At 43.5% G+C, this 24,404-nt stretch overlaps 6 protein-coding genes across 6 annotated transcripts; 3 read left to right on the top strand and 3 right to left on the bottom strand.

Annotated features, from left to right (window-relative positions):
• The first annotated feature begins 1,745 nt into the window (after positions 1-1,745).
• Positions 1,746-2,921, top strand: LOC126911372 (GATA zinc finger domain-containing protein 1). Its single transcript, XM_050698279.1, has 2 exons — positions 1,746-2,492; positions 2,589-2,921. The coding sequence occupies exons 1-2, from the start codon at positions 1,895-1,897 to the stop codon at positions 2,786-2,788; spliced, it is 798 nt and encodes a 265-aa protein (XP_050554236.1). The 5' UTR covers positions 1,746-1,894; the 3' UTR covers positions 2,789-2,921.
• Positions 2,922-3,438: 517 nt separating this feature from the next.
• Positions 3,439-4,524, top strand: LOC126911374 (U6 snRNA-associated Sm-like protein LSm6). Its single transcript, XM_050698281.1, has 2 exons — positions 3,439-3,652; positions 4,082-4,524. The coding sequence occupies exons 1-2, from the start codon at positions 3,562-3,564 to the stop codon at positions 4,228-4,230; spliced, it is 240 nt and encodes a 79-aa protein (XP_050554238.1). The 5' UTR covers positions 3,439-3,561; the 3' UTR covers positions 4,231-4,524.
• On the bottom strand, positions 4,300-5,096 carry LOC126911373 (uncharacterized). Its single transcript, XM_050698280.1, has 2 exons — positions 4,614-5,096; positions 4,300-4,483 (listed from the first exon to the last, which is right to left on the bottom strand). Exons 1-2 carry the CDS (start codon positions 4,869-4,871, stop codon positions 4,451-4,453), a joined length of 291 nt encoding a protein of 96 aa, XP_050554237.1. The 5' UTR covers positions 4,872-5,096; the 3' UTR covers positions 4,300-4,450.
• A 117-nt stretch (positions 5,097-5,213) lies between these two features.
• Positions 5,214-7,263, bottom strand: LOC126911375 (uncharacterized). Its single transcript, XM_050698282.1, has 3 exons — positions 7,091-7,263; positions 5,892-5,974; positions 5,214-5,511 (listed from the first exon to the last, which is right to left on the bottom strand). Exons 1-3 carry the CDS (start codon positions 7,118-7,120, stop codon positions 5,394-5,396), a joined length of 231 nt encoding a protein of 76 aa, XP_050554239.1. The 5' UTR covers positions 7,121-7,263; the 3' UTR covers positions 5,214-5,393.
• A 1,121-nt stretch (positions 7,264-8,384) lies between these two features.
• LOC126911361 (calcium-independent phospholipase A2-gamma-like) lies at positions 8,385-16,839 on the bottom strand. Its single transcript, XM_050698242.1, has 8 exons — positions 15,852-16,839; positions 15,064-15,386; positions 12,778-12,915; positions 10,711-10,800; positions 10,348-10,627; positions 10,148-10,269; positions 9,635-10,055; positions 8,385-9,308 (listed from the first exon to the last, which is right to left on the bottom strand). The coding sequence occupies exons 1-8, from the start codon at positions 15,970-15,972 to the stop codon at positions 9,046-9,048; spliced, it is 1,758 nt and encodes a 585-aa protein (XP_050554199.1). The 5' UTR covers positions 15,973-16,839; the 3' UTR covers positions 8,385-9,045.
• Positions 16,840-19,810: 2,971 nt separating this feature from the next.
• On the top strand, positions 19,811-24,001 carry LOC126911362 (chitin deacetylase 8-like). The gene is made up of 6 exons (XM_050698243.1): positions 19,811-20,039; positions 21,987-22,299; positions 22,482-22,749; positions 23,146-23,332; positions 23,558-23,692; positions 23,864-24,001. The coding sequence occupies exons 1-6, from the start codon at positions 19,848-19,850 to the stop codon at positions 23,936-23,938; spliced, it is 1,170 nt and encodes a 389-aa protein (XP_050554200.1). The 5' UTR covers positions 19,811-19,847; the 3' UTR covers positions 23,939-24,001.
• Positions 24,002-24,404: the final 403 nt, after the last annotated feature.

A 24,404-nucleotide genomic window follows, 5' to 3' on the forward strand; every position in this document is an offset into this window, starting at 1 on the left:
CTCTGTCTTGTTATTTATACCCAAACACCCCCCACCTGCCCCCCATTCCCTGTCAGAGATGTATGCAGTGTAGCAACTACCTTTACAGCAGTACATAGATACCTACTCTAACATTGATGTTACCTAGGTACATTTATTTACACACGTCTTCCACTCAACTCCTTCTACAATTTAAGTATTAAACTTATAGAATGAAGAATATATAAACATATAATCAGACATATAGAAACATAGAATCAGACATTAAACAAATATATAATCAGAACATTCCAGACTTGCTCAGTATATACTTATGTATTAAAAGATAACTACTTTTTAAGTTAAGTTACAACCCAAGTATTCCGCATTGTCCTATTTTGTCCTTAATTATGTACATAACTAACTAACTAACTAACTAGCCAGTACCGGGCACAAGTTGCCGACTTCCCTCGTTAAAAGTTATGTTGTGCGCCCCGTGCGTCCCTGCATTGTGACAACTTATAATTGGCCCTCATTACTGAGTTCGTACGGGGACTTAGTATTGTACTGACATGTTCTCACCGCGCAGCACATCTATCTATGTAAATTATCAAATCACAAATTTAATGAGAGCTTCCATGCGACGCAACAATTTCTGTAAATGTCAACAAAACGCGACAATGAATCACTTTGTAAGCGCTTACTCCCAGCGTGTGTAGAATTACCTACTACGACGATGTATGGAAATTACTGAAGCGTGCGGCTGCGATAACACTCGGTTTCAGCTGATTTCAGCAAGCCTGGTACCGAACATAAATCGTCGGTGTCCAGCCGCGACGCTACGCAAACTGTGCGAGCGTGCCGCTTCTCGCCGCCAGATAGCGCGGCCAGCGGTCGTAACTTACCGGCACTCGCGCCGCCTGCTAATTACGGCGCTTGTAGTGATTCATAACGTGCCCATAAACCACCACCCGCAGCCTGCTGACAATAATAATATTAGAGTGTACCTATACGTACACACAGTAGTCATTCACACTCTCTCAGTTGTTGACGGTGTAACAGATCAGAGGTTTGTAGGTAACTGCACTGAAAACGTTTCAATGATTTTTCCTATTATTATACTCTAGTAATGTCAATACTTCACTTTACTACAAGATAGAAGGTGCACAGTAGGAGAGCAATGGCTGGAGAACGGACTGCTGCACTACGTGTCACGTGTCGTGGGTTCGATTCTCGCGTGGAACAACTGCTTGTGGTCTGGTCTACAAATGAAGAGAAAATTGTAGCCATAAATTAAATTCTTAGTAAAACCAATATTCTCAAACCACTTATTTTTCAAAATAACCACGAAAATCCATTATCAGCATTATTGGCTCGTAGAAAGATTGCTGCTGCTTACTGCTGCTTACAAAATGATCAAATTTACGCTTTTTCCTGAAATAAGAAATAAATACTTAACATAAACATTAAATGTTTTTTACCATTATCTCGTTTTGGTAAAGTTTTATAAAAGTAGGTATTCTTTATTACAAGACGTTAGAGACATCTAGTGACAATATTTTAATCACTTATCCTACTCAACAAGAGAGGGCGCCACTACGAAGTAATTGAACAAGTACTATCGATTTTTTTACTTAAACCTAATTTAATTTGTTTCAAGAGATATAATAATATAATCTAACATGGCAATAATAATCTAACTAACAAAAAGCTATTTTTTTTCTAGCTTGCAAATTCTAGTTTATGCGTGAAACGATCGTATTTGTCAATGTCATTCACTCAATTGTCAGTGTCAATGTCATACGAAGACGAATGTGCCGTTGAGTTGAGCGTCGCGTTGTAAATATTTTGTTTGTGTAATCTGCATGCACTTAATTTTCACTTCAACTATGCTATAAATTATATTTTTTAACTGACAAGATACATTATTATCGCGATGCCAAAACCAACTTGTGTTCAATGCAGCAGCAATGACTCTTTGCTGTGGCGCTCGGCTGAAAACGGACAGATTTGTAACGAGTGTCATCTTTCTAACACAGCCAGCAAAGAAGGTAAGCCTGACTCAAGTATCAAACCGGAACCTGACGAGAAGAAAGACGACAAAGATGACGCTGACAGCAAGAACGGCAAAAGTGAAGGCGAAACTACACCCGCGAAAGCCACTGGAAAGGGAACTAGAAAAAGCACCCGATCAACGCGGTACAAAGCCAAGACACCCGCGCCGACGCCATCGTCGAAAGCTCCCGCAGCGCGCGGCCGCGGGCGCCGCAGTATATTCAAACGACAACCGCTGAAGGCGCCGACAGCCACGCCGACCGTGGTGACGAGCGACTCCATCTTCTACAAAGGCAACTACATGCAGGTGGGCGACATCGTGTCGATGACGGACGTCGAGGGCGGCACGTACTACGCACAGATCCGCGGGTTCATGACCGACCAGTACTGTGAGAAGAGTGCGGTGGTCACCTGGCTACTGCCCACCAAGGCCAGCCCTCCGCCTGAACAGTGCTTTGACCCCGCCACATATATCATTGGTAAGTTACACAGTTTAAGAATTTTTATCATTCTCATGTAATTTAAGTAATTCTTTGTAAAGTTCCTAAAATTAACATGTATATTCATCCTTCCAGGCCCTGAGGAGGACCTGCCTCGCAAGCTAGATGTGATGGAGTTTGTGATGCACGCTCCGTCCGACTACTACAAGGCCAACACCTGCCCGTACCCCCTCATAGACACCGAGGTCAACAACTACAGTGGCTACATATGGACCTCACTCGAGCCCAAGGAGAGGACACAGACTAATACCAATACCAGTAGCAATACTTCATAGCTGTTATCTAATGTATCATTTCTTAGTTTATAGGTATCTAAGTAACTAGTAATACTTTTTTCTGTATCTTCATATCTTCTTTTGTTTAAATTGAATGTCCAAACATAAAATACTTTTAGTAAAACAAATATAATTTGTTATTTTATTTTCATTTCTTCCTAATAAATTACAATAAGAATCTTGAATGAATTAAAGTATTTTTATACTTTTTCTCCTCAATACCTATAAGTATGAGACAGAATATTATTTTATTCAGAAAGTCTTACCTAAAACTATCATTATAATAAACAGTTGAAAATGAAATGGGAATAACGTAGACTGAGAATCCTCTAGGATAGGATAGAATAGGATTCTCTATCTACGGGAAATAAACTGAAAGCTGACAAACCCTCTATTGCTAAAAGCGTTTAGTTTTACCTCGGGCAACATCGTACCGTACTTTCTTGTTTTTGTTTTGTTCAACCAAGAAAACTATATTTAAACTAATTCAATATAAAATAATATTTTATACACATTTTTAGTTTATTTTGTCGTTATAAAATGTTATTATTAACAAAATTTTTGCATCTCTCAAACAGTAACCAAACGTATTTTATTTTAAATGTCAATAGATCTGCCAATAGATCTGTCAGACATATCAGTCAGTCATGTCATGTGTCATTATGTTGTCAATCTTGTAGTGTGTTATTTTGTTGCGGCATTTATTTGAGTTCTATAAATTGCATCGACTTTTACTCTCTAATAAATCTAATTAATAAAAAGAAATATACATAATGAGTCGCAAAGAGGCACTGTCGTCGTTCATCCAACAAATCCACGGGCGGCCGGTCGTCGTGAAACTAAACAGTGGCGTCGATTACAGAGGTTAGTATGTTTGTTTGTTTACTAATACTTTACCTTGAAGCTCAGCGGTTTGCAGTGGATTATAGTAAACCTACATTTACGTATATTATTATTTACATGTCGCTCGCGGCCATAAGGAACTGTGGCCAATGAGGTAATCATGAACGCGAAATGTTTGTCAACCGACACGTAAAGGTTATGTTCAATGTTGGCGGTGTTGTTCTCAGTGTATGTATAGCATTGTACATCAACATCTCCAACACTGCATGTTCTCAATTAAGTTTAGCTCTCTCAGCCTCAACAAAACATAGTTAATGCAGTTTCTCTGTAGATCCACCCACTTTTGTCTGCTACTCCTTGCTCATGATACAACCTCCTCAGTTTTATATTTTAAAATGAAGATATCACAGAATGAAATGCTGTAAACCTAAATTCCGTATGTTTGTGCAGGTGTACTCGCGTGTTTGGACGGCTACATGAACATAGCACTGGAGCAGACCGAGGAGTATGTGAACGGACAGCTCAAGAACAAGTACGGGGACGCCTTCATACGAGGGAACAATGTGCTCTACATCAGCACACAGAAGAGACGGATATAGTACGGAGTCAGTGTGGAGTTGTGTAAGATAGGGTTAAGGATGTGATAAATAAATGTTTGCAATCTCTCACACTTTGTATGTACTTACAGGATATTTATTTACACAAGAACTTAATACTAAATAGTGTACAGTTAGTGGTACAGACTCAGCTTGCTGTGATGACAGTGGACTGTACACATACTAGGAGTACTGATGTACATTACTGCAGCCACACAGCTTCTCATGTGTATTGAAATGTAACATCTCCATACATCTGGAACAAAATAAATTCAGTATTTTTATCAATACAAAGTATCACATGTGATTTATTTATAACCAAATACATAACATTTTCATTTTGAAAATCTAATAAACATGACTCCTTGTTCCTCATCTTACAGTACCTGTGTGTCTCTGGGTCCATCAGTAAGTCCCTTCCCATTCCCAATATCAGCAATGAGTCTCTCTCCCCTGTACCCGTAGCGCGCTGCATACTGTTCCCTCCCCTGGCGGGCGGAGTCTGGATCGAAGGGAGCGTCGACGCGGTAGTTGAGGAGCCGGCGGTCGTACAGCGGCGCCCAGAAACTGGAGTACGCACCACTACACGCGCGCATACACGCACACAGACACATACAAGCCAACACTACGCGACACACACTCATGCTCACTGCGTCCAGGCTCCTGCACTACTGACCAGTGACTACTGACTGTATGCACCAGTACACAGCACACACTGCGTAGTACTCAGCACTCAGTGTAGCCGCGCAAACACTACTGTTTGATGAGCTAATGTGTTCAAGGATATCATAGAGCGGAGATTTATTTACATCGACGCGACATCTTCGTAACTTATTGTGAACATCACACAACATTGTGTTGACAATAAATACTACTTTGTGTGGATGTGTCAAATATTTAAATCATACGCGGAAGTATCACAGTTTACACAAAATAAACCGACATTCACAAGTTGTCGAGTAAATGTGAAAAGAAAACAACAATAGTTGTCTATCACAAACCATTTATTTACATTTACAGCTTAATATAAAACATTAAAAAATACTTTTTACAAAACTACGTGACTCCCACCGAGCTCGTACGACAGTACAAAGCATGCCGTACACTGACTGGTAATATAATAAACCTACTAGTATAATGTACTCAGTACGATGTAGTGCGCGGTGTCAGTAGATGCCCTCTAGCGGCGAGTAGGACTTGTACTGGTAGAGCTCGGGCCCGCCGTACCCGTACAGCAGCTTGCCCTTGCCGTTCTCGTCGTAGTACGGGTAGCGGTAGTTGGGCCTGCAACCAAACATGATGATGAAATTAGACACAACTCTACTGCATAACTAAAAATATGAATTAACCAGTAATTGTCTACGTTTACTTCTATGTTATTTAAAACTTCTAGGCTCCTGGATTTACAATCTATGGATTATTCTTTACATGTAATAAGAGTTCCCTATTAGTCGACCACATGAGAATGAGACTAACATCATTATGAGTCTGTCTGTACTCATTCACTGCAGGACATAGAGCTCCCGCAGCACGCCACTGAGCTGGACCTTCTAGTCTTCCTAATAATTAATTATCAACATAACTGGCCAAATGTTTATGTGAGAATACTGAATATTGCAGCTATATAAGTGTGTTGTATGTTTACGTAGTACGGCAGTGATTACCTCTCGAAGTACTGGAAGTTGGGCGCGCGCGGCTGCGGGATGGTGCCGGCCGCCGCCGCCAACATACTCGCCAACACCAACATCTGGAACGGCGCACGGTTACTGGGTCAATATTTGGTTTGTACAGGAACAACATGCTGAACACAGAACCTACATACTTCTTGCCAACCCTTTGTGCCCACGTCGTTTGTTATACTTTATTATTTAGGGATTTGCGGTTCTTTTCCTTGATTTTGCACGTTCATGAACCTCTGTGCCGAATATCGTTATAAATCCCCTGGAATACTGTACGCAAGTACCTTACTTACCTACGTACTTAGGTACGTGTGTGTGAATTTCAGCTAAATACGTAATGCTAGTCTACAACAGCCAATCTAACTTTATCATTGCGCGGAGGGACTGGGTAACAATTAGCACTCCCGTCGCCTTGAACACTAGATATATGAGTAGTGTGTACACTTTGTACAACTAGTACATGTCTCGACATGCGGAAATTTAAATCTAGCAGTAACACCTGAAACTATTAATTGTAGTTGCTAGCGCCATCTAGCGAGCGGTAGCTGTAACAAGTGCAGGCTGTGCAGGTACACGGTCATCGGAGAGGAAAAGTGAGGCTGTGTCAATGACCCACACACCGACACTCAGTGGGCAGGAACACGCTGTGTGTTGTGTTGTGTTCACTGGACACAGCTGATATACGGGTAGTGACATGTGGTAAATAAAACTCTTAGCTCTACAAGATTGTTGGCTGTGATTGAGGTGATCCGGTAACCCCGATTTGAACAACAATGCATAAATAATAAAATAATATTAAGCTGTCTAATTGTTGATGGCTATTTAGTTTGTCACACAACTATCTGTCCCGATTCCGTATCTTAATCTTAGTAGATAGTTAGGTAGAGTTTTGTTTTTAAATCTACTACAATAGTCTTGTACCTACTTGATATCAGTTACATTCTAAATTATTGCTACGAACTAGGAACTGGGACTAGGTCATGTACCCATTAGGTGCCGCAGCACTATGTGAGCATGGTCACCACTTGTTGCAGGTTTGGGCACATTGTTACATCACTCGGTAACCCCTGGCGGGTGGCGACCCTGGCTACAGAGTTACATGACACACACAGTTTCACAACACACACACTTACACAACACCGCGTTACAACATGTAGGCAGCACTACACATGACATGTACGTACCATCGCGACAATATATCTGCCACACTGCATGTTCCCGGCGACACACTGCACTCCCTCGATGTTCCCGCGTCGCGTCCAATGCAAGCACTGTATACTGTACAGTAGCTCCGTACACACGTGCGGGCGTCCCGGCAGACTGCGGTATACTGGCTGGTGACGGTGGAAGGGAAAGTATGACGAGAATGTTAACGATGTCCCCCCTCCCTACAGTGGAGGCGACGTGCCAGTGGCCACACACTGCCACAATAACACACAAGGACTTTGAAGCAGTTGTCCTGCATACGTCACAATGTAGTCTATGAGCAACTAGCAAGACATAAACTTTGCCTCATTAAACGGTACTTTTTAAAAAGCGACAATGCCGTATTTTGAACTTTATTCAGTAAAAAATCTCCCGCAATTTGCCCGCCACAGCGCGCTGCGTCACAAGTGAAAGTATAAGTGAGTACCGCTAGTCAGCTCGCGACCAGTCGCTGTCTGTATCAAACATTGTTCTCGAAGTCGACGCGATCCTGGCGAGCCTCGCGTTGCATTATGTAATGAGTCAAGGATCGTCCGCTACATAGGTAGTGCTACGCTTTCACTCGTTCACTAATTACCAAGTAATTGGTAATTAATTAATAGATAATTAACACAACGCTCGTGTAACGATACGATCCAAGTCATTAGTTTATCTGTATGAGACGTGTCATTAAAATCCTGAACTAGATGAATTAATATGAATTTAAATCAGATTAACGATCTCGTCAATAAAGTGCGGATTTATTCGTGAGTTCGACCAACATATTATGCGGATCCGATTCCTACAGTCATAATATAACCGTACCGAATATATCCGAGACAATATTTGCAGATAGTCGACATTGCAGTTTATTTCTCGTCAGGATACAAGTCATGCCTTGTAATACATTTATAGCAATGTCTCACGTAAGTGACTTTGCTATATCCGTACATGAATCTTCTACAATATAAAATTAAGTCGGGTTTTCCTTCCTGACGCTATAACTCCAGAACGCACGAACTGATTTCCACGGTTTTGCATTCATTGGAAAGGTCTCGGGCTCCGTAAGGTTTATAGCAAAAGCAGGAAAACAGGGAAAATCTTTGATGGCGAAACGAAGTTCGCCGAGTTTGCTAGTTATTCATAATTTTATTATTCGAGTACGATTCTATTAATTTGTAATGATTGATTGTACGTATAAGTACGTCAACGACTCATCAATCTCGAGATTCCAGAAGTATCGGATGATGTAGGAATGTCAGTAGGAGGTTGGAGGGCAATAACCAGACGCCGTTGAGAATCATAATTATTCATTTATTATCACATTTGCTGATTTAACAAAATCTGTACAAAGTTTCACTACCTACAGCTACCGACTTGTAGTCACTATGTGTGTATAATATATTATGTATGTGTGTGTAATGACTAGAGTGGCTCGCTACGTCAAGCTTACAATATTATAACATCAACGACTTAACATTACGCTAGCTATCGATACAAAATGCAAATAATTAACAATAGTTCGACTTTACTCAACAATATGAACATTACTAGTAACTATACACGCTGTATAGCGAGGTACATACGTGAGGAATATTCAGCCGCCACTACAACACTAGCGAGGGGACTATTTACAATATATCTATATATGTGTGTGTGTGACACTATTCCACGTGCACACATTGCATGTGTACACCAGTATTACTACTAACTAGACTACTAAATAATATTGCTTCATCATTATACTTAACTACAACATTCAGCGCAAGTCAATGCTGGACAACTGTCCCAAGTACAGTACAGCATTAAACACTAACAGTAAGTACTTGTAGTACGAAACATGAACATTCGAGGCGCGACCGTGTCACTAATTGTCACTATCACAGTATGTCTGTCACTGCGTCGCTGCGGCGAGCTACTGGAGGGTTTGGCTCGCCGCAGCGCTGTCCCTGCGTCAGTAGGCCACGGCGCCGGCGAGCTGCGCGCGGTGCGTGGCGAGGTCGATAGCTCGCTGCAGCAGCGGGCGCGGGCGAGCCAACATGGCGGCGGCGCGCTGGAACTTGTACTGGTTGCGGCGGATGTACGCCGCCGTGTCCACCACCATGCTGTCCAGCTTGGCCGCGTCGATCTCGTCCATGGCGCACTCCTGCATCAGCGGCGGGTTGAAGCGGAAGTAGCTGCCCTCGGGGAGCAAGTCGTTCAGGACCTGGTGCACACCTGCCAAGGACGGAGTTATGTAGTCACCATCTTATCGCTGTTTTGGTGATATAGCAAGACGCGGGGAGCATAATTTGGAGAAGCTTATTGTTGTGGATAATGTTGACATAAAAGTGTAAGACGTCGATTCCCTACCGTTGTGAATTAGGAATGTACATTATAAATTTTTTCAAAATTATTAAACGTAGGTAATTTTCTTACAACACTCGCGTATCATAATTGGATATTCTCCATACATTATTACTTCGACATGATTGAGTAAATCCCAAAACCCCCCACGACTTCCCGCAGTATGTACCAGGAGCGCAGGAGAGTGTAGTAGTTACCTTCGGTGTCGGTGGCGGAGTCGAGTATCTTGTTGAACTTGTCCTTCCAGGAGGTGGGCGCGGGCGCGTCGCGGCCGGCCATGCGGCGGTAGTCCGTGTGCGCGGCCAGGGCGCGGCCCGTGCCCAGCGACACTACAGTACCGGCCCGCACGGCGCCGGGCCCCCACAGCAGGCGCGCCTCGTGCAGCGCCACGGCGGCGGGGTTGTTGACCATGATGCCGCCGTCCTGGTGCAGCAGCCCGTCCAGCCGGAACTCGTCGAAGTACGTCGGCGCCGCGGCCGACGCGCGCACGGCGGCCCACAGGCGCGCGCGCGACGTGCCCGGGAACACGGAGCGCCGCCGCCAGCCCACCTCGTAGCTGCGGAACAGGAACGGGGACAGCCGCGACCCCGCGTTCACCACGCACGACACCACCGCCAGCTGCAACATTATATACACGTTACTGTACTGTACACTACACCTCCTGTACGGGTCTGCGCGCCTGGTACCCGCCGCGCTAGTACTGTACGTACCTTGGGCGCGTTGTTCCGGTTGCACTGCGTGAGCGTGCAGTCCCCGAGGTTGTCCTGCAGCATGCGCTCCCAGGCCGCCGTGTCGTAGTACGAGTGGGTCCACACGAGCCGCGCGCCGCCGCCTGGAGTATACATAACACATTACTGTCAGTATACAGTATAGTATAGTATAGATACAGTACAGTGCCGGCAGTACGCACCGAGTAGCGAGGTGTTCCCGAACATCTCCCGCGACAGCGTGTAGTACATGTGCCGCGCGGCGTCGAGGCTGGCGCCGCTGCCCAGCACGGCGGCGATGATGGCGCCGGTGCTGACGCCCACGATGTAGTCGAACAGCTCGGTGACGCGGCGCCCCGTCTGCCGCTCCAGGTGCCGCAGCATCTCGATGGCGATGATGCCGCGGATGCCGCCGCCGTCCAGCGCCAGGATGTTGGGCCCCGGGCCCCGCGGGGGGCCGCAGTACCCCACCAACGCCAGCGCCTGTACACACACATACATACAGTCTCTACACCACACTACTAGTACTAGAGACTAGTGCCACAGACACAGTGTGTAGTACTGACCTCGTTGACGACGCCGTGTATGTCCCGCGCGAGCGGCTCCTGCATGTCCAGTCCGTGCTGCACCCGCAGTAGCGCCCGCACCGCGCCCTCCTGCGGCAACATAACACACTACTGTAGGTACTGAGTATACTACAACACGTTGTACTCACATTGTACACACGTGTGTACGGCGGTAGACGTCAGCTGTAGTGTGACGTCAGCCACTAGTTGCACCGAGTGCACTGTGTATAGTGACGTCACGCAATAACAACAATGTGCGCGTGTGTTTACATTCAGCCGTCCCGTACATTGGTGTGTAATAACATTTATTTCAGTAGCAAGTGATGGAGTGACCCACTCGCTGCTATAAATTAAACAATCGCGACGCGGAAACATTTCGCACGTTTCCCGGCGCGACAGTCACTGCAACGTGTCTCCGACAGAAGTACTACTCCACACAACGTCGTACACACGGACGCCAGAAACATTGGCTACGTGTACGTGCGAGTTAATTATGTTGTGCTTCTGTTGTACATTTATTACGTGTCGCGCTATACCCTTTGCGCTATAACAAGGTGCGGCTGACAGATGCCAGTATGACGTTGACGTCTCTCTTTAGGGATGGACATTAGAAAAATCTTTTTTTATCGCTATCGATACTCGCAGCATACATTTAATTCTCTTTAATTTTTTTATTAAATGTGTGTGTTATTTAGTTGTGCAGTCTAACTACGTGTATATACTTGTCAAAATAAATATTTTATGACCGAGCCCTGAGGTGTTTCAGAGTTTCAGTTTTACAGAACCGTGAAGAATATAAGTGTATATTAGTTTGTATATGTTACTAAAGCAACCACGATTTTTCAGATTAAGTACCACAACGCATTATCAAAGGCACCGGAAATGTTTACTATATATTTGTGCTCAGATAAAGTCACTGTGGTTCGGGCAGAGAGAGCCGCGTCTACAGTAGATTTACCCGTAGATATTTTTAGATTTTATATTCTAAAAAAACATCGACTACCTATCCATCGTAGCAGTACACCCCATCACTAAACACGACTATGGCTTTACGTTATACGCATAACACTTTACTTTATTTTTGATTTCATTAGATTTTATTTAAAGACTAGAACATTCCGGTTGGATTTAATCTATATATTAATACGTGATGCAAAAACTTTGGACCGCTTTTTACGAAAATTGCGCGGACGTAAAAGCATAAAATTTGGTACATTTATAGTTTATGTGTAGGAGAAGTGCATAGCGCTAATATTTTTCAAAAATAATGCTTATAAAGTACATTAAATCAATAGATAAAACATTACACACACATGCATAGTATCTGATCGTATTTGACAAAACGTCAAAATCGATAGACATTGCGATGATATTCTCACGTCTCATATGAAAAGAGTTTTATAAAAGAGTTTGAGTTATATAAAAATTATCCTTCAACGTACGTTAAGTGGTATTGTAAATTAAATCATATATGGTCGAATTTCGGCCACTAGGCGACCACTAGTTTAAATAACTACACTTCCGAATGATTTGACATAATACGAATGTGATACAGTTAAAATACAAAGGCATAATTTTTAAATTGCAGCAATTTTCAAGAGTGATACGAAACGTTACTGAATCTGTCAGCCGCACCTTGTTAGAGCGCAAAGGGTATAATTTTTTGCAAACAATATCTGTGAAGGCCACGGCGCACACTATTTAGGTGCGTACATACTGTACCGTACACAATATGTAGCTACATGAGATACAGTTGACTTGGCATCTAACTGTAGAGAGCGGAGCACATGTCCGAGCTGTGCGCTCACTATCTGTGTTTGTCCATATAATAATAACTTCAGACTGACGTAAAACATTAAACACTTCGTACGCACAATAACATAATCAGATCCAACAATTATGTGAAGACGTCACCACTGCTAATGTTATGAATCAGAAACATAAGTTTACATTCCTTTAATCTACATTTATGTACTTGATAGTTACTGCAGTTACTGAGTAGTGTTGTTCTCTAGTGTTTCGATGATAAGACCTGTAACACATTATACTATACATTACGAGTCGCACCTTGATGGCATAGTCCCTGGCCTCGGGGTAGTCGTGCAGATGTTCCACGAGCCGCTCGCAGCGCGTGAGCACGCTCTCCGAGCTCTCCGCCGCCACCACCGCGCTGATCACGTACGCCGTGCGGGAGTGGATCGACGACTGGAACAATACACGCAGCGTCAATACATGGCACACCACATACCCTTACATACTGGACAAAACTCTGAACTATCGCAGACAGTCATGGTCCAATCTATGCGGACCTATAACGAGCTGTTCTATATGTTAAGTCATGGTTTCAGAATTTTGTAGAGAGGAAGCCCCAAACTGTTGCTAGCCAAACCCTTTTGGCCCATCCTGGTCCTAGATGTGTGAGTTCATTCGCATGATTGGCCTAGTGCCGGCTCAGTGTAGGTACTGTGTAGGTCGCGTTATGTAACCTGTACATCTAGAGAATACTAGAAACTTACTCCGTGTTTACATCGCACAGTGTGACAGTACTGGCGCGCTGCCAGCGCTCTGCGAGACATAATTACTTCTACCGAGTCCTACTCTTACTACAATACATTATCCTAATACAATCTCTATGAATACTATACACCCCTAGTACTGTCACCCATCACCAAACTACAGAATACAATTTGTAGTGAATTTTGTGCCATCATAAGAAATATTATTCGGATCTATAAATCATAGTGAGTCATAAACTTTGCAAAACATTTCCCTATAATACGTGATTATTGATATTCGCGAGATATGCATGGCACGCCAAGGATGTTCCGCCGCAATGTGCGTCGCAACCTTACTTGGTGAAACTTTATCTCGCGCGTGTGTGGCGCCCCCCGTGGGGGACACGTCCACTCGCCGCTATCTACGAGTACGCACTTACATACTGCGTACACTGTTACATAATGTCTGTAATGTTACAACAATATACTTTCATGGTTCTCTCATTGTACTTTATGTGTACACCTCACATTGTAAACAAAGCTGAGTTTTATTGAATAAAGTCAAATAGAACCTGCGTACCTGCGCCGCTGTCGGAGCATCAACAACAACAACAACAACATGTTATGTTCGCTACACGTGCAACATGTGCAACAAGTATTATGTACCGTTGTAAACAACTACTGCGTGGGTGCATACAATAGCTATCGACTGCCTCATACTATTTCATATTCACTACAGGTGTATGTCTACTGAAATGTTAGAGCGAGTACAATCAGTTCCGCGTGGTCGGAGAGCCAGCCACTGCCGGCGTGACATCATCGACACATCTCTCCCAAATGTTTATATCTCGCGGGCCGCGGGTTGGATAAACCCCGCTAATGTACTTGTGTAGCTATTGTAAGTATTGTGTGCTCGTTGATTATTCATTGTTTACAAGAGTCGCCGAATGTTCAGTGATTGATTAGATAACGGCTGACACAGTTATATGCGCACCACTACACACGTGGCCACACAAGTTCCGAAGTATTTTTGATTTACTACTGAGTATTATAAATACTATCTCGTATTTTTTTTCCCAAAGGGATGCAAACTACATGTGGCGCCCACTTAGTTAAGTAAGTCCCATAGTTAATCAAACGAACCTATTGTTACTTCAGACTAATAGTTACAGTTACAGACAATATACCGAATATCCTTTGATTATAACTAATACACGTATTGTGTGTACTTGATTTTCGGCACTACTCTGTATTGTGGCGAGCAGTAGTACATGTCGGCGGCACTCATCTCTCACGTTATCGCTGTAACTCTCGGAGCGCTATCACCCCGCTATCACCCCGCTCTCACTCCGCGGCTACTGTACGTGTCACACGATGACACGACACACAAACAACAGCGCACTGTTGGATCATATTGTTGTTGTTGTGGTTGTTACTGTACTCACATAGTATGAGTCAGCGACTCATTTTCGGGGAAAACTTAGAAATCCAGTAATATTCATACAGGTGATAAACAACTACTGTGTGATGGTAGAACAGTGTGATTAGTCATTTGGTTAATAGCAACTTTTCAATCAATAAAGTTGTACTCGTGTAGAGGAATGTCAAGTGGCACGAGAATGTAAACAAAGCTATAAATAGTACAATAACATGTACACAAACAATAAACAATGACTTACATAATCACTTGCCATCATTATAATAGCTCATCAATACTGGCAGTGACTGTACCGTCATACTGTGTGACACAGAGTTACATGTACTTGCAGTGTCAGCGAGCATGCACATGTAGTGCACTCAGTTATATAACATGAGATCATGAACTTGTACAGCAACTATACAGTGCAACATGTGTTACCTTGGAGACGGTGTGCTTCTGTTCCTTCCAGGTGGGCTCGGATATCTTGCCGAGTGTGGTGTCCTTCTTGAGGCGCAGGCCCTGCAGCAAGCTCTCCATGGACAGCTCCTTCATCTCCGACCCCACGCTGGGGGCCGCCGCCTCCTTGGACTTACTCTCTGCCACCAGTTTACTCGGGGACTTGCTGACTTCCTGTGCAGGGGTTTTGGTCTCTTCAACAGTGGAGGCTTTCAGTTTATCAGTTGCAACCGTGGCTGTCTTCTCAGCCTCAGCCACAGGGGTCAGTCGAGCTGACATCACCTTCTCAAACTTCCGTATTAAATCTAGAAGAATATAAGATTGTGTGAGCATGCCAACATATCACAATAATAAATATTACCAATGTAATGTCTTGTAGATAACAACAAGCACAGGTCACAGTTAGTAGAGAACTTGTAATGTCTGGTAGGAATCAGTTGATTTTATAATGTTTTATGTATATTTCTGTATTGCTTGTTTTGATACAGTATAATTATGTGGTGCCAAATAATTGGTTTATTTACTTTCTTACTAGAAAGAAAACATTTACTTATTAGATTGCTATCAATTTAAGACTACTTCAAAGCTACTGCATTCTAATAAGAGAACCGGGGAGCAATGTCCTCGTCTAATTGTTTACATAACGAGTGGGATTGGTGTCAGTGTGCTGGTCGACAACCTCACGCCAACAGTTTACTGTACACGCGTAGTGTACAGTACAGTATAGTATATAGTACATGTAGTACAGTAGCGCAGAGTGCAGTACTCACTGTCCCACTGCTCGGGGGTGGCGGGCTTGATCTTCTGCACCAGCTTCTCCACCTCGGCCTGCATGTTGCTCAGCGACAGGTAGTGGCGGATCACGCGCCACTGCCCGCCCAGCGACGACATCTTAGCAGTTGTAACACCACCTCGTACTGGACACTAGCACCGCACCAACACGGACATACGCGCACTCATATACTGCCCGACTACACCAGCGCACGTCACTCTTTGTTTCAAATACACAGTGAACGTCAGGTCAATAGTTTATGCGAAGTATTATTTATTTATCGATGCGCCGTCTGCTTCCACCGAGCCACTGAATGGGAATGTGCGATTTTAGCGCAAAACCTTGACGCTGCGAGTAAAATTCGCAAAATATAAATAAATCAATGACAACTTCACAATGACGTAGTATCGTACGATCTCCGCACAGTTCTACCAACCTGAGCAAATCAAAACAAATCTAAAACGTTTCGTAACACGTACTATTCTATGCTTCAAATTCGTTTTGACAACTGTTTTATTATGAAAATATTTTTATAATGCTATAATTATGCAGCACTAAGTTAAAATATTGTATTTAGTTGATAAAAAAAATCATAAATCACTTTTAAACGTCTGTTGTTTAATTAACACAAATCGTTTCACAAGTTGTCACGTTAAACGGAACGCACTAGTACTGTAACCACACAACACAGTTCCAACAGGTCACAACACTTTCACTGGAGAGGAGGAACGTTCCCACTTCCTGTACTATTTATAGTTTTGCTGAAAATCTCCGAACAAGATGCAGATATCTTTTATCAGTAGACAGATTGTAGCAGAGTAAAGTGTAGCAGTGCACTGAAGTACGGTAAACAAGGCCAGTAAATTATATAGCGAGTTTAGTCAAAACATGTTTTGACAATGTTTGTACCGCCGCGGCCGCGGGCTCTCAGCTGGTGGCTGGCAGCGTGACGACGTTGGCCGCCACACCTCTCACGCGACCCACTCACCGAGTGCGGGCGGCCGGGCGACGTCGCGCGATGTGTAAACAAACATCGTATGATCGCGTTTTGTAACCGCTCCAAGTATTTCCCTATCAAAACAATGAGTGGACCGCAACGTGATCCGCTCACCTAGTCGTAGCGCAACTGACGATTACGATACGGATTCTAGTGAAGGTTTAGTTGCAGTGAATAATAAATACCTATTCCTACACGTTTTTCCATCGTATTATTAAAATTAACAGATGCGATTGCCGAGCGCGGACTATCGGTTCGTTCGTTTGTCATTACTGGACATTAGATAGCGACTACAGAGCGCAATTTTCAAACGATCAAATCAAATTTTTTTCAATGCGAGTCGCTAGTGATAGAGCAAAGTGGCGAACAATTGGGGAGGCCTATGTCCAGCAGTGGACTGCTATAGGCTGATGATGATGATAATGATGAAATCAAATTATTTGTTTGCATAGTAAAAGTACATAAAAGATGTTACAAATAAATATAGAGTACACTGTATCATTACCTAATTAGATGTGCAAATGTTTATATATTTTATAGTCAATCTAGTTTTTCTACTAACATTACTTATTTACGTCATCATCAATCACTTTATTTACGCGTTAGTCCATTGAAGACTCTAATTCTACCTACCTATGTAACTATGTGATGTACGTAAATAGATGTACTAGGTACCTAAATGTACTTTTCTGCCTAGTTCTACGGAGACAGGCGTGATGAGGTGACGTGCATGTCGACTGATATGATTAACTCAGTAACGCCATCTATTGCCGGAGAGGTGAACTAAACCATACTTTTATGCATGACTAGCAAACCCGGCGAACTCCGTTTCGCCCTGTGATTTCTCCCTGTTTTCCTGCTTTTCCTTAAAATATATCCCGAATTTTCTTCGCTATAGACCTCACAGAGCCTGAGACCTTTCCAACGAATGTAAAACCGTGGAAATCTGTTGGTGCGTTTTGGAGTTATAGTGTCTGGAAGGAAAACCCGATTTATTTTTATATTATAGATGATGGGAGTGACGATAAATGTTTAACGTTAGGAAGGTTTAATATTGTTTATAAAAAATTAAATAAAATAAAAGAAAATCTAACACACTGAAGATAGCTCTATAAGTTTACGAATAACTATTGAACGCTCAGAGGTACTGTACATTTTACATTTGAAAATTTTGAACAACACCACAGAACAATATCTATACCTACTATACCTATTTATTTATTATTCGCATGGCATCCGTAATATTAACATTTTTGTTATATCATGTAAAGTTCCGCTATTGATCGATAGATGGCGCTACGTGTCACTTGTATTGCTACAGAAACGGAAAGTTACGTGCGGTGTTTTTAATTATAATTTTTAAAATAATAACGATTAGCACAACACTCATTAATATAGATAATTACGAATCTGTGTATGTTGGTGGTACAAGGTGTGTACCTACTTGAGATAATTATTTATCTACTTAATTTTTATAATAATCTCTATCATGGTATTTGAATAGAAATATTGTGTTTGGTAAACGTCTGGGATTGGCGGACCGAGGGGGACTGGGATGCCATCTCCTCCTTCTGCAAAGCAGTCATGCTAGCTAAGGAGGAGGCGGGGCGCGTGAGGGAATGAACCTCCCCACGCCCCAACCGTCGCGAGAGACACTCCGGGTGTCAGGCTGTCAGGGATCGCGTGACGATCTCTGGCCACCGTACCTAATGGATTTGACAATTGGAGCAAGTACTTAGGTATTAAATTTTTGCTATAAGTTACATCACATTTATTAGAAACGGGTGTAATCTCAGGCGGCCGCTGGTCACTGACGCAGTGCAGCGCAGTGACTTAAGGTACTTATCGCTTATCTCGATGTTTCGATCTAAATTACTAAAAATCAATCGAACATGATTTGAAACCAAAAATAGGCATTTTGGTAATGATAATAAAGAGTGAATGAGCGAGCGTCACACTGATAATGCGGACACCGGCCGGCGCCGCACCCAGCGCCCGGTGACACATCACACGCCACGCACTGGAACATTCTGCTGCAGCAGCGGTCACTGCTGCCGGACACTGTCTGCCATGCACATGCAACTACTTGTCCGACCAACTTGGAGTACGGACGACCACGAGACGTGTTTCTACCAGTATTTATAGAAATGTTACAGCTGGAAACCTTTTGTTTATAAATGCTCAAGTGCAAGTTCCCGAGAACACGCGGAGCACTGCGGTGTGTTCATTAACGTGTCCACTTACGACTTGTACACACTCCAACTCGAGTACTAGAAACTCTCCTATCTCCCAGAGCACATCATCATAATGCTATGCATGTCACCATATATACAAATGATTATATTCCTATGATTGCTGAAAGAATTTTCATGCGGTTCTCGCTTAAAAGAGGCAGAGGATAAGAGAGTGAGTCTTATTCGAGAAGGTTTATTTATGTCATTCCAAGATAATGAAACTACGACAACATTAGGTCGGAGCCTGCGTCGCATGCGAAGTATACCCACACACAGTGTATGAGGTGAATGAATGTAGATGTGCGGCCGAGATAGCGGTATCTGGCGTCTGCAGCGCCGTCCTATGATGTATCGTGTTGTTCGTGCTCGCTTTATCAGGAATCAATTCACGCACCTACGACATCATGGAAAATGCGCTTATTTTATCTTAATATAGCTTTTTTAAATCATTGCATTTCTAGCTATTTCCTGCGTCTTTTTACCCGACTGCGCCAGAAGGAGGATTATTCCAGATGCTTATTGAGAATTTGACGATGAAAATCTTCAAAAAGGCTTTCATTGCGAACGGAACCCGGGGTATGGCGGTCCATAGTCGCACTTGTGGGTATACGGGCAGCTAGGCAGCATCAAGATAAGATACAAGGAGTGTATCGAAAAGCATTGATTGATACACAGCGCTGCGATAACGTCTCGCCTTATATATCGACCGGACACCGACCGCCGGACATCACTCCCTGGTCACCACGCTGCACACTGCACCGCCATGAAGTGCCTCGCCGTGCTCGCCCTGCTGCTCGCGTCCTCCGCGGCGCTGGCGGAACACTCCGCGCCCCCCGCGCCCCCCGCGCCCCCCGCGCCCGCCGCGCCCTGCGACCCCGCGGCCTGCCAGCTGCCACTCTGCCGGTGTTCCGGCACCGACATCCCCGGGAGACTCGCTCCACGGGATACTCCGCAGGTGAGGACCACAAGGTCTTCTTAATCTTCTGTCGTACTTAACTACTGCACTATATACTATACTACAGTTTTCCTACTGCTGCGGTTGTCTAGTGTTCGGAGGGACCTGATAGTAAACGACGTCCCGATTTCGATGACTTATTGCATTTTTTTGTTACAACTGTCTTACGTGTAGTTTTTTCAAGTGTGGGAGAGCCATGGTTTGACACAGTTGGGCCGGCTTGACCGGAGTGATACCACGGCCTCACAGAAAACCGACGTGAAACAACGCTTGCGTTGTGTTTCGTTGTGTGAGTGAGGTTACCGGAGGCTCGATTCGCCAACAACCCATAAATTCCTAACCCCCAAAAGGCCGGCAACGCACTTGTAACGCCTCTGGTGTTTCAAGTGTCCATGGGCTCCGGCGATTGTTTGGTACCATCAGGTGATCCGTCTGTTCGTTTACCGGCTTATTCCATAAAAAAAGTTTGCTATTGTCATCCGCTGCCGAGATACGTTCACTGCTGAACAAAGAAAACCTGTTTAAAAAGGGTTTGCATCATTATCATCCGTTAGGATAATACCTCCTTAAATTATGTTCAAAATGTCACAGCCGTTGGAGACAGCCACGTGTGGTCAGGCGCAGGCCGCAGTATATCGTAAGTGACCCGGTTGTGGCCACTTTAAGAATTTTGTCGACTTTGAGGCTTTCTTAACTTATAGTTTTTGTTATCACGAACATATTTCTTGTAAAAAGTCATTTAACATGTATTAACCTTGCCTAAGAAAACCCTTTTTTAAAGAGCGTCCAATAGAAAAATAACTGTATAAAAAAGAAAAAAAAAGGGAGTTTGTGCCATTTTTGGCCAGGTTCGTGCCATTTCTGGCCGCGGTCGTGTGCCAGTTCTGGCCATCAAAAATACAATAAAAGTAATCAAAATTTATTAATTAAATTTAACATTTTATAAACAATGGTTTTCATTTAGTTTGGAAAATATGAAATATTATTACTTCACTTGAATTTAACTTACAAATAAAGAGATCAACATTTCTATGACGTTGGTAAAAGCTGCAAAGTAAACTGACCTCCCCTTTGGGTGAAGGCAATTTATTGCATTTCTGAAAATGAAAAATATGTATTTGTTGATATGTAAAGCCAAGGAAAAAAAGCCACGATAAAATAAAGGGGAAGAAGTGGGGTGTCTATGTACATCAGTATTGGCCAGTCATGTGGCCAAAGATGGAGAAAATCATAATTTTATCTCCATTAGTGGCCACCTTCTAAAAACCTCACTTCAGAAACATATGGCGACAAAATAACTTTAGTTTCACTTAGACAATATATTCTTAATGTAGTATTAACATAAACATCCAAACAATAAGCAAAGATTTAAAAAATAAAAACCAAATCCTCACCCGCTCGCCTTAGCCTTTTTGTTAAGAACTTAACAATTTCACCCTCAACCAAAAAGAATGACTTGTTGCATCAAAGTGAAGTTTGACACATTAAAGCTGCCAACGGTATTAGTGTCTCCAATATTCAATATTTTAAATACTGTACATCACAGAGTAATTTATTTGTCCATGCCTTAGTTATAAATATTTGAAGGCCCAAATGGCCACAAAGGGGTCGATGGCCACAACCGGGTCACTTGCCCTATCTGTCGGTGCAGTCATTCACAACGCACACGATGATATCGAAACTTTTGTCAATGATTGTTAATCCGCTTACATTATCAGAAGCCACTCTATAATTAAATAAATGCCTATAATTAGTTCAGAGATTATGACATCACTGACCATTCATTATTCTTTATTATGTTACGTTTATGTAATAAATGATATCAGGTGAGGCTTATCGGGATTTTCCAAAATTTTTATTTCCACTTGTGTTGCAACAACATTTAACAATTTGGAATATCTGTGTCTATGTAACGCACTAAGCTCATGCTACGTGCTGTGTCCCCAGTTCGTGGTGGTGGCGTTCGAGGACAGCGTGCACGAGGAGAACATGGCGACGTTCCGGCGCGTGCTGTACGGGCGCCGCAACGCCAACCAGTGCGCGGCCGCCGCCACCTTCTTCGTCAGCCACCGCGACACCAACTACGCGCTCGTCAACGAGCTCTACAACCGCGGCCACGAGGTGGCGCTGCACTCCATCTCGCACATGAACCCCTCCACGTACTGGCGCGACGCCACCTATGACGTCATCAAACAAGAGTTTGCCGACCAGAGAGTACAGATGTCGCACTTCGCCAACATTCCCTACGACTCCATCACCGGTAACTGATTCACTTGGTATTAACACGTTGCTCTAATAAACTGGACATCCTGACTCCCAGTACTTAGCTTATGAGGCCATGTGAGCATGTTGTACTTGGCGTGAGAAATACTTGCCGAAATATTACACAAACGACGACAACGACGAAGATGGTATTAGAATGTGAATATTTCCCATTTGCAGGCATGCGGCTGCCGTTCCTCCAGCTGTCGGGAGACAACAGTTACAGGGTGATGGCGGACCACGGGCTCGTGTACGACAGCAGCTGGGCCACCGCCGCGTACTCCGCGCCCGCGCTGTGGCCCTACACGCTGGACTACCGCTCCACGCAGGACTGCCTCGCGCCGCCGTGTCCCACCGCCTCCGTCCCCGGCGTGTGGGTCCAACCCGTCACTCCCTGGCTCGACCTCGCCGGCAACCCGTGCTCGCTGGTACACGAGTGCTACAACTCGTGAGTTTTCTAATTATTTTTAATCCTGCCACAAAACTGACGCGTCCAGTAATATAATGTATCGTGAGTCGCGCCACTTTACATACATATAAACTTGTGATCATGTTGTTTAGAACTATCGCCATCATTTAGTACCGACTTCTTGATTTCTTTCCTGACATACCTAGTAGCGACATGTACTTACTTAATTCATCGTGAGCGGACTTATTTATAAACAACATAACAACTAAACAAGCACGAGTTGCACTTATATTTCCAACTAGATTTGATTGATTTGATTCAATCATGATTTCGCATTTTGACCAACCACAACATGCAGTAACTACTCACAACGCCCACGTGCCAAGCTTGAATTCTGCTGCTATTGCGAAGTTACTGAGAGTGTTTGATTCACAGGCCCGACCGCTTCAACGAGACAGAATGGTTCCACTTCTTCTTGACCAACTTCGAGCGGCACTACTTCGGTAACCGCGCCCCGTTCGGCGTGTTCCTGCTGGAGGCGACCCTGTACCCGTACCCGGCCGTGCAGCGCGCGCTGCAGCGGTTCCTGGACGTGCTCAACAACCTGCAGGACGTGTTCATGGTACCCGACCTCAGCTTTATTACTGCATTCTCGAATACATGTATACGACAGTTTTGTACTAATAACAATTAATAGACACTAAGCAACAACAGCATTCGTCTATCCTAGATTCCCGGCGGGCATTCACTATCCACAGGTTATTGCTAAACTTACATAGATGTAGTGTACAGTTCCACACATTCAGTGGCAACTACTATTGTAGTAAACGCAGTCTGCTTCCACCAGGTGACCGGCGAGGAAGTCATCGAGTGGGTGAAGAGCCCAGTCCCAGTGAACCAGTACAGGACGCAGCCGTGTCGCCAGTACATACCGACCACCTGCGTGCGGGCGCAGTGCGAGCTCACCTCCGAGTACGACGGAGTGAGTACTACACGAGGTGTTTTATATCGGAATCTATATTTTATTCGTAACATGTGGAAGTTGTGTGATTGTACAAGAAGTGACGTGTAAACTATTTACATATTATGCATGTTCCCCTTTCTGCCTTCTACTAGTGAAAAAGTGTCAATTGATTGTAAAATTTTGTTTCAGAGAGAATACGAATTTGAATCGTGCAACGTGTGTCCGCGTGTGTACCCGTGGCTCGGCAACCCCCTGGGCCAGTGAACCAAACTATAGACTGTTTTGTATTTTAAGATTATAATAAAACTTTCTTACTTTTAAATATTTTATATTTAATTTTATCTCCTATTCTATCTTTGAAGTCCATGTGTACCATGTACCAATAAGATATTTTTATGTACCCTCCAAAGGGCAGGACAATGCACTAAATACAATAAAAAAAAATCTACAACAAAAGGAACAATAATAGAAAATGGTAGAATGTAAGGTTTCATCAATCTGAGGCCGACGAGCAGTTGAGCTCACTCGAAAGTTTTGGAAGACGAGTAACAGGCTTGCTATGCATACACGGAATGAGTGATTAAAGCTGACCTCTTTGTAAAATATTTTATTGCTCGATGTTGAGACACGGCAATATGTTAAGTAAAATTAAAATTTTCGCCAAATTACCGAAAAACGTCACAAATTTGGGAATCAAAATCCTACCCAAATTGTAGTACGGTAGTCACTG

The sequence above is a fragment of the Spodoptera frugiperda genome, chromosome 14 (assembly GCF_023101765.2).
Source record: "Spodoptera frugiperda isolate SF20-4 chromosome 14, AGI-APGP_CSIRO_Sfru_2.0, whole genome shotgun sequence".
Taxonomy (NCBI): domain Eukaryota; kingdom Metazoa; phylum Arthropoda; class Insecta; order Lepidoptera; family Noctuidae; genus Spodoptera; species Spodoptera frugiperda.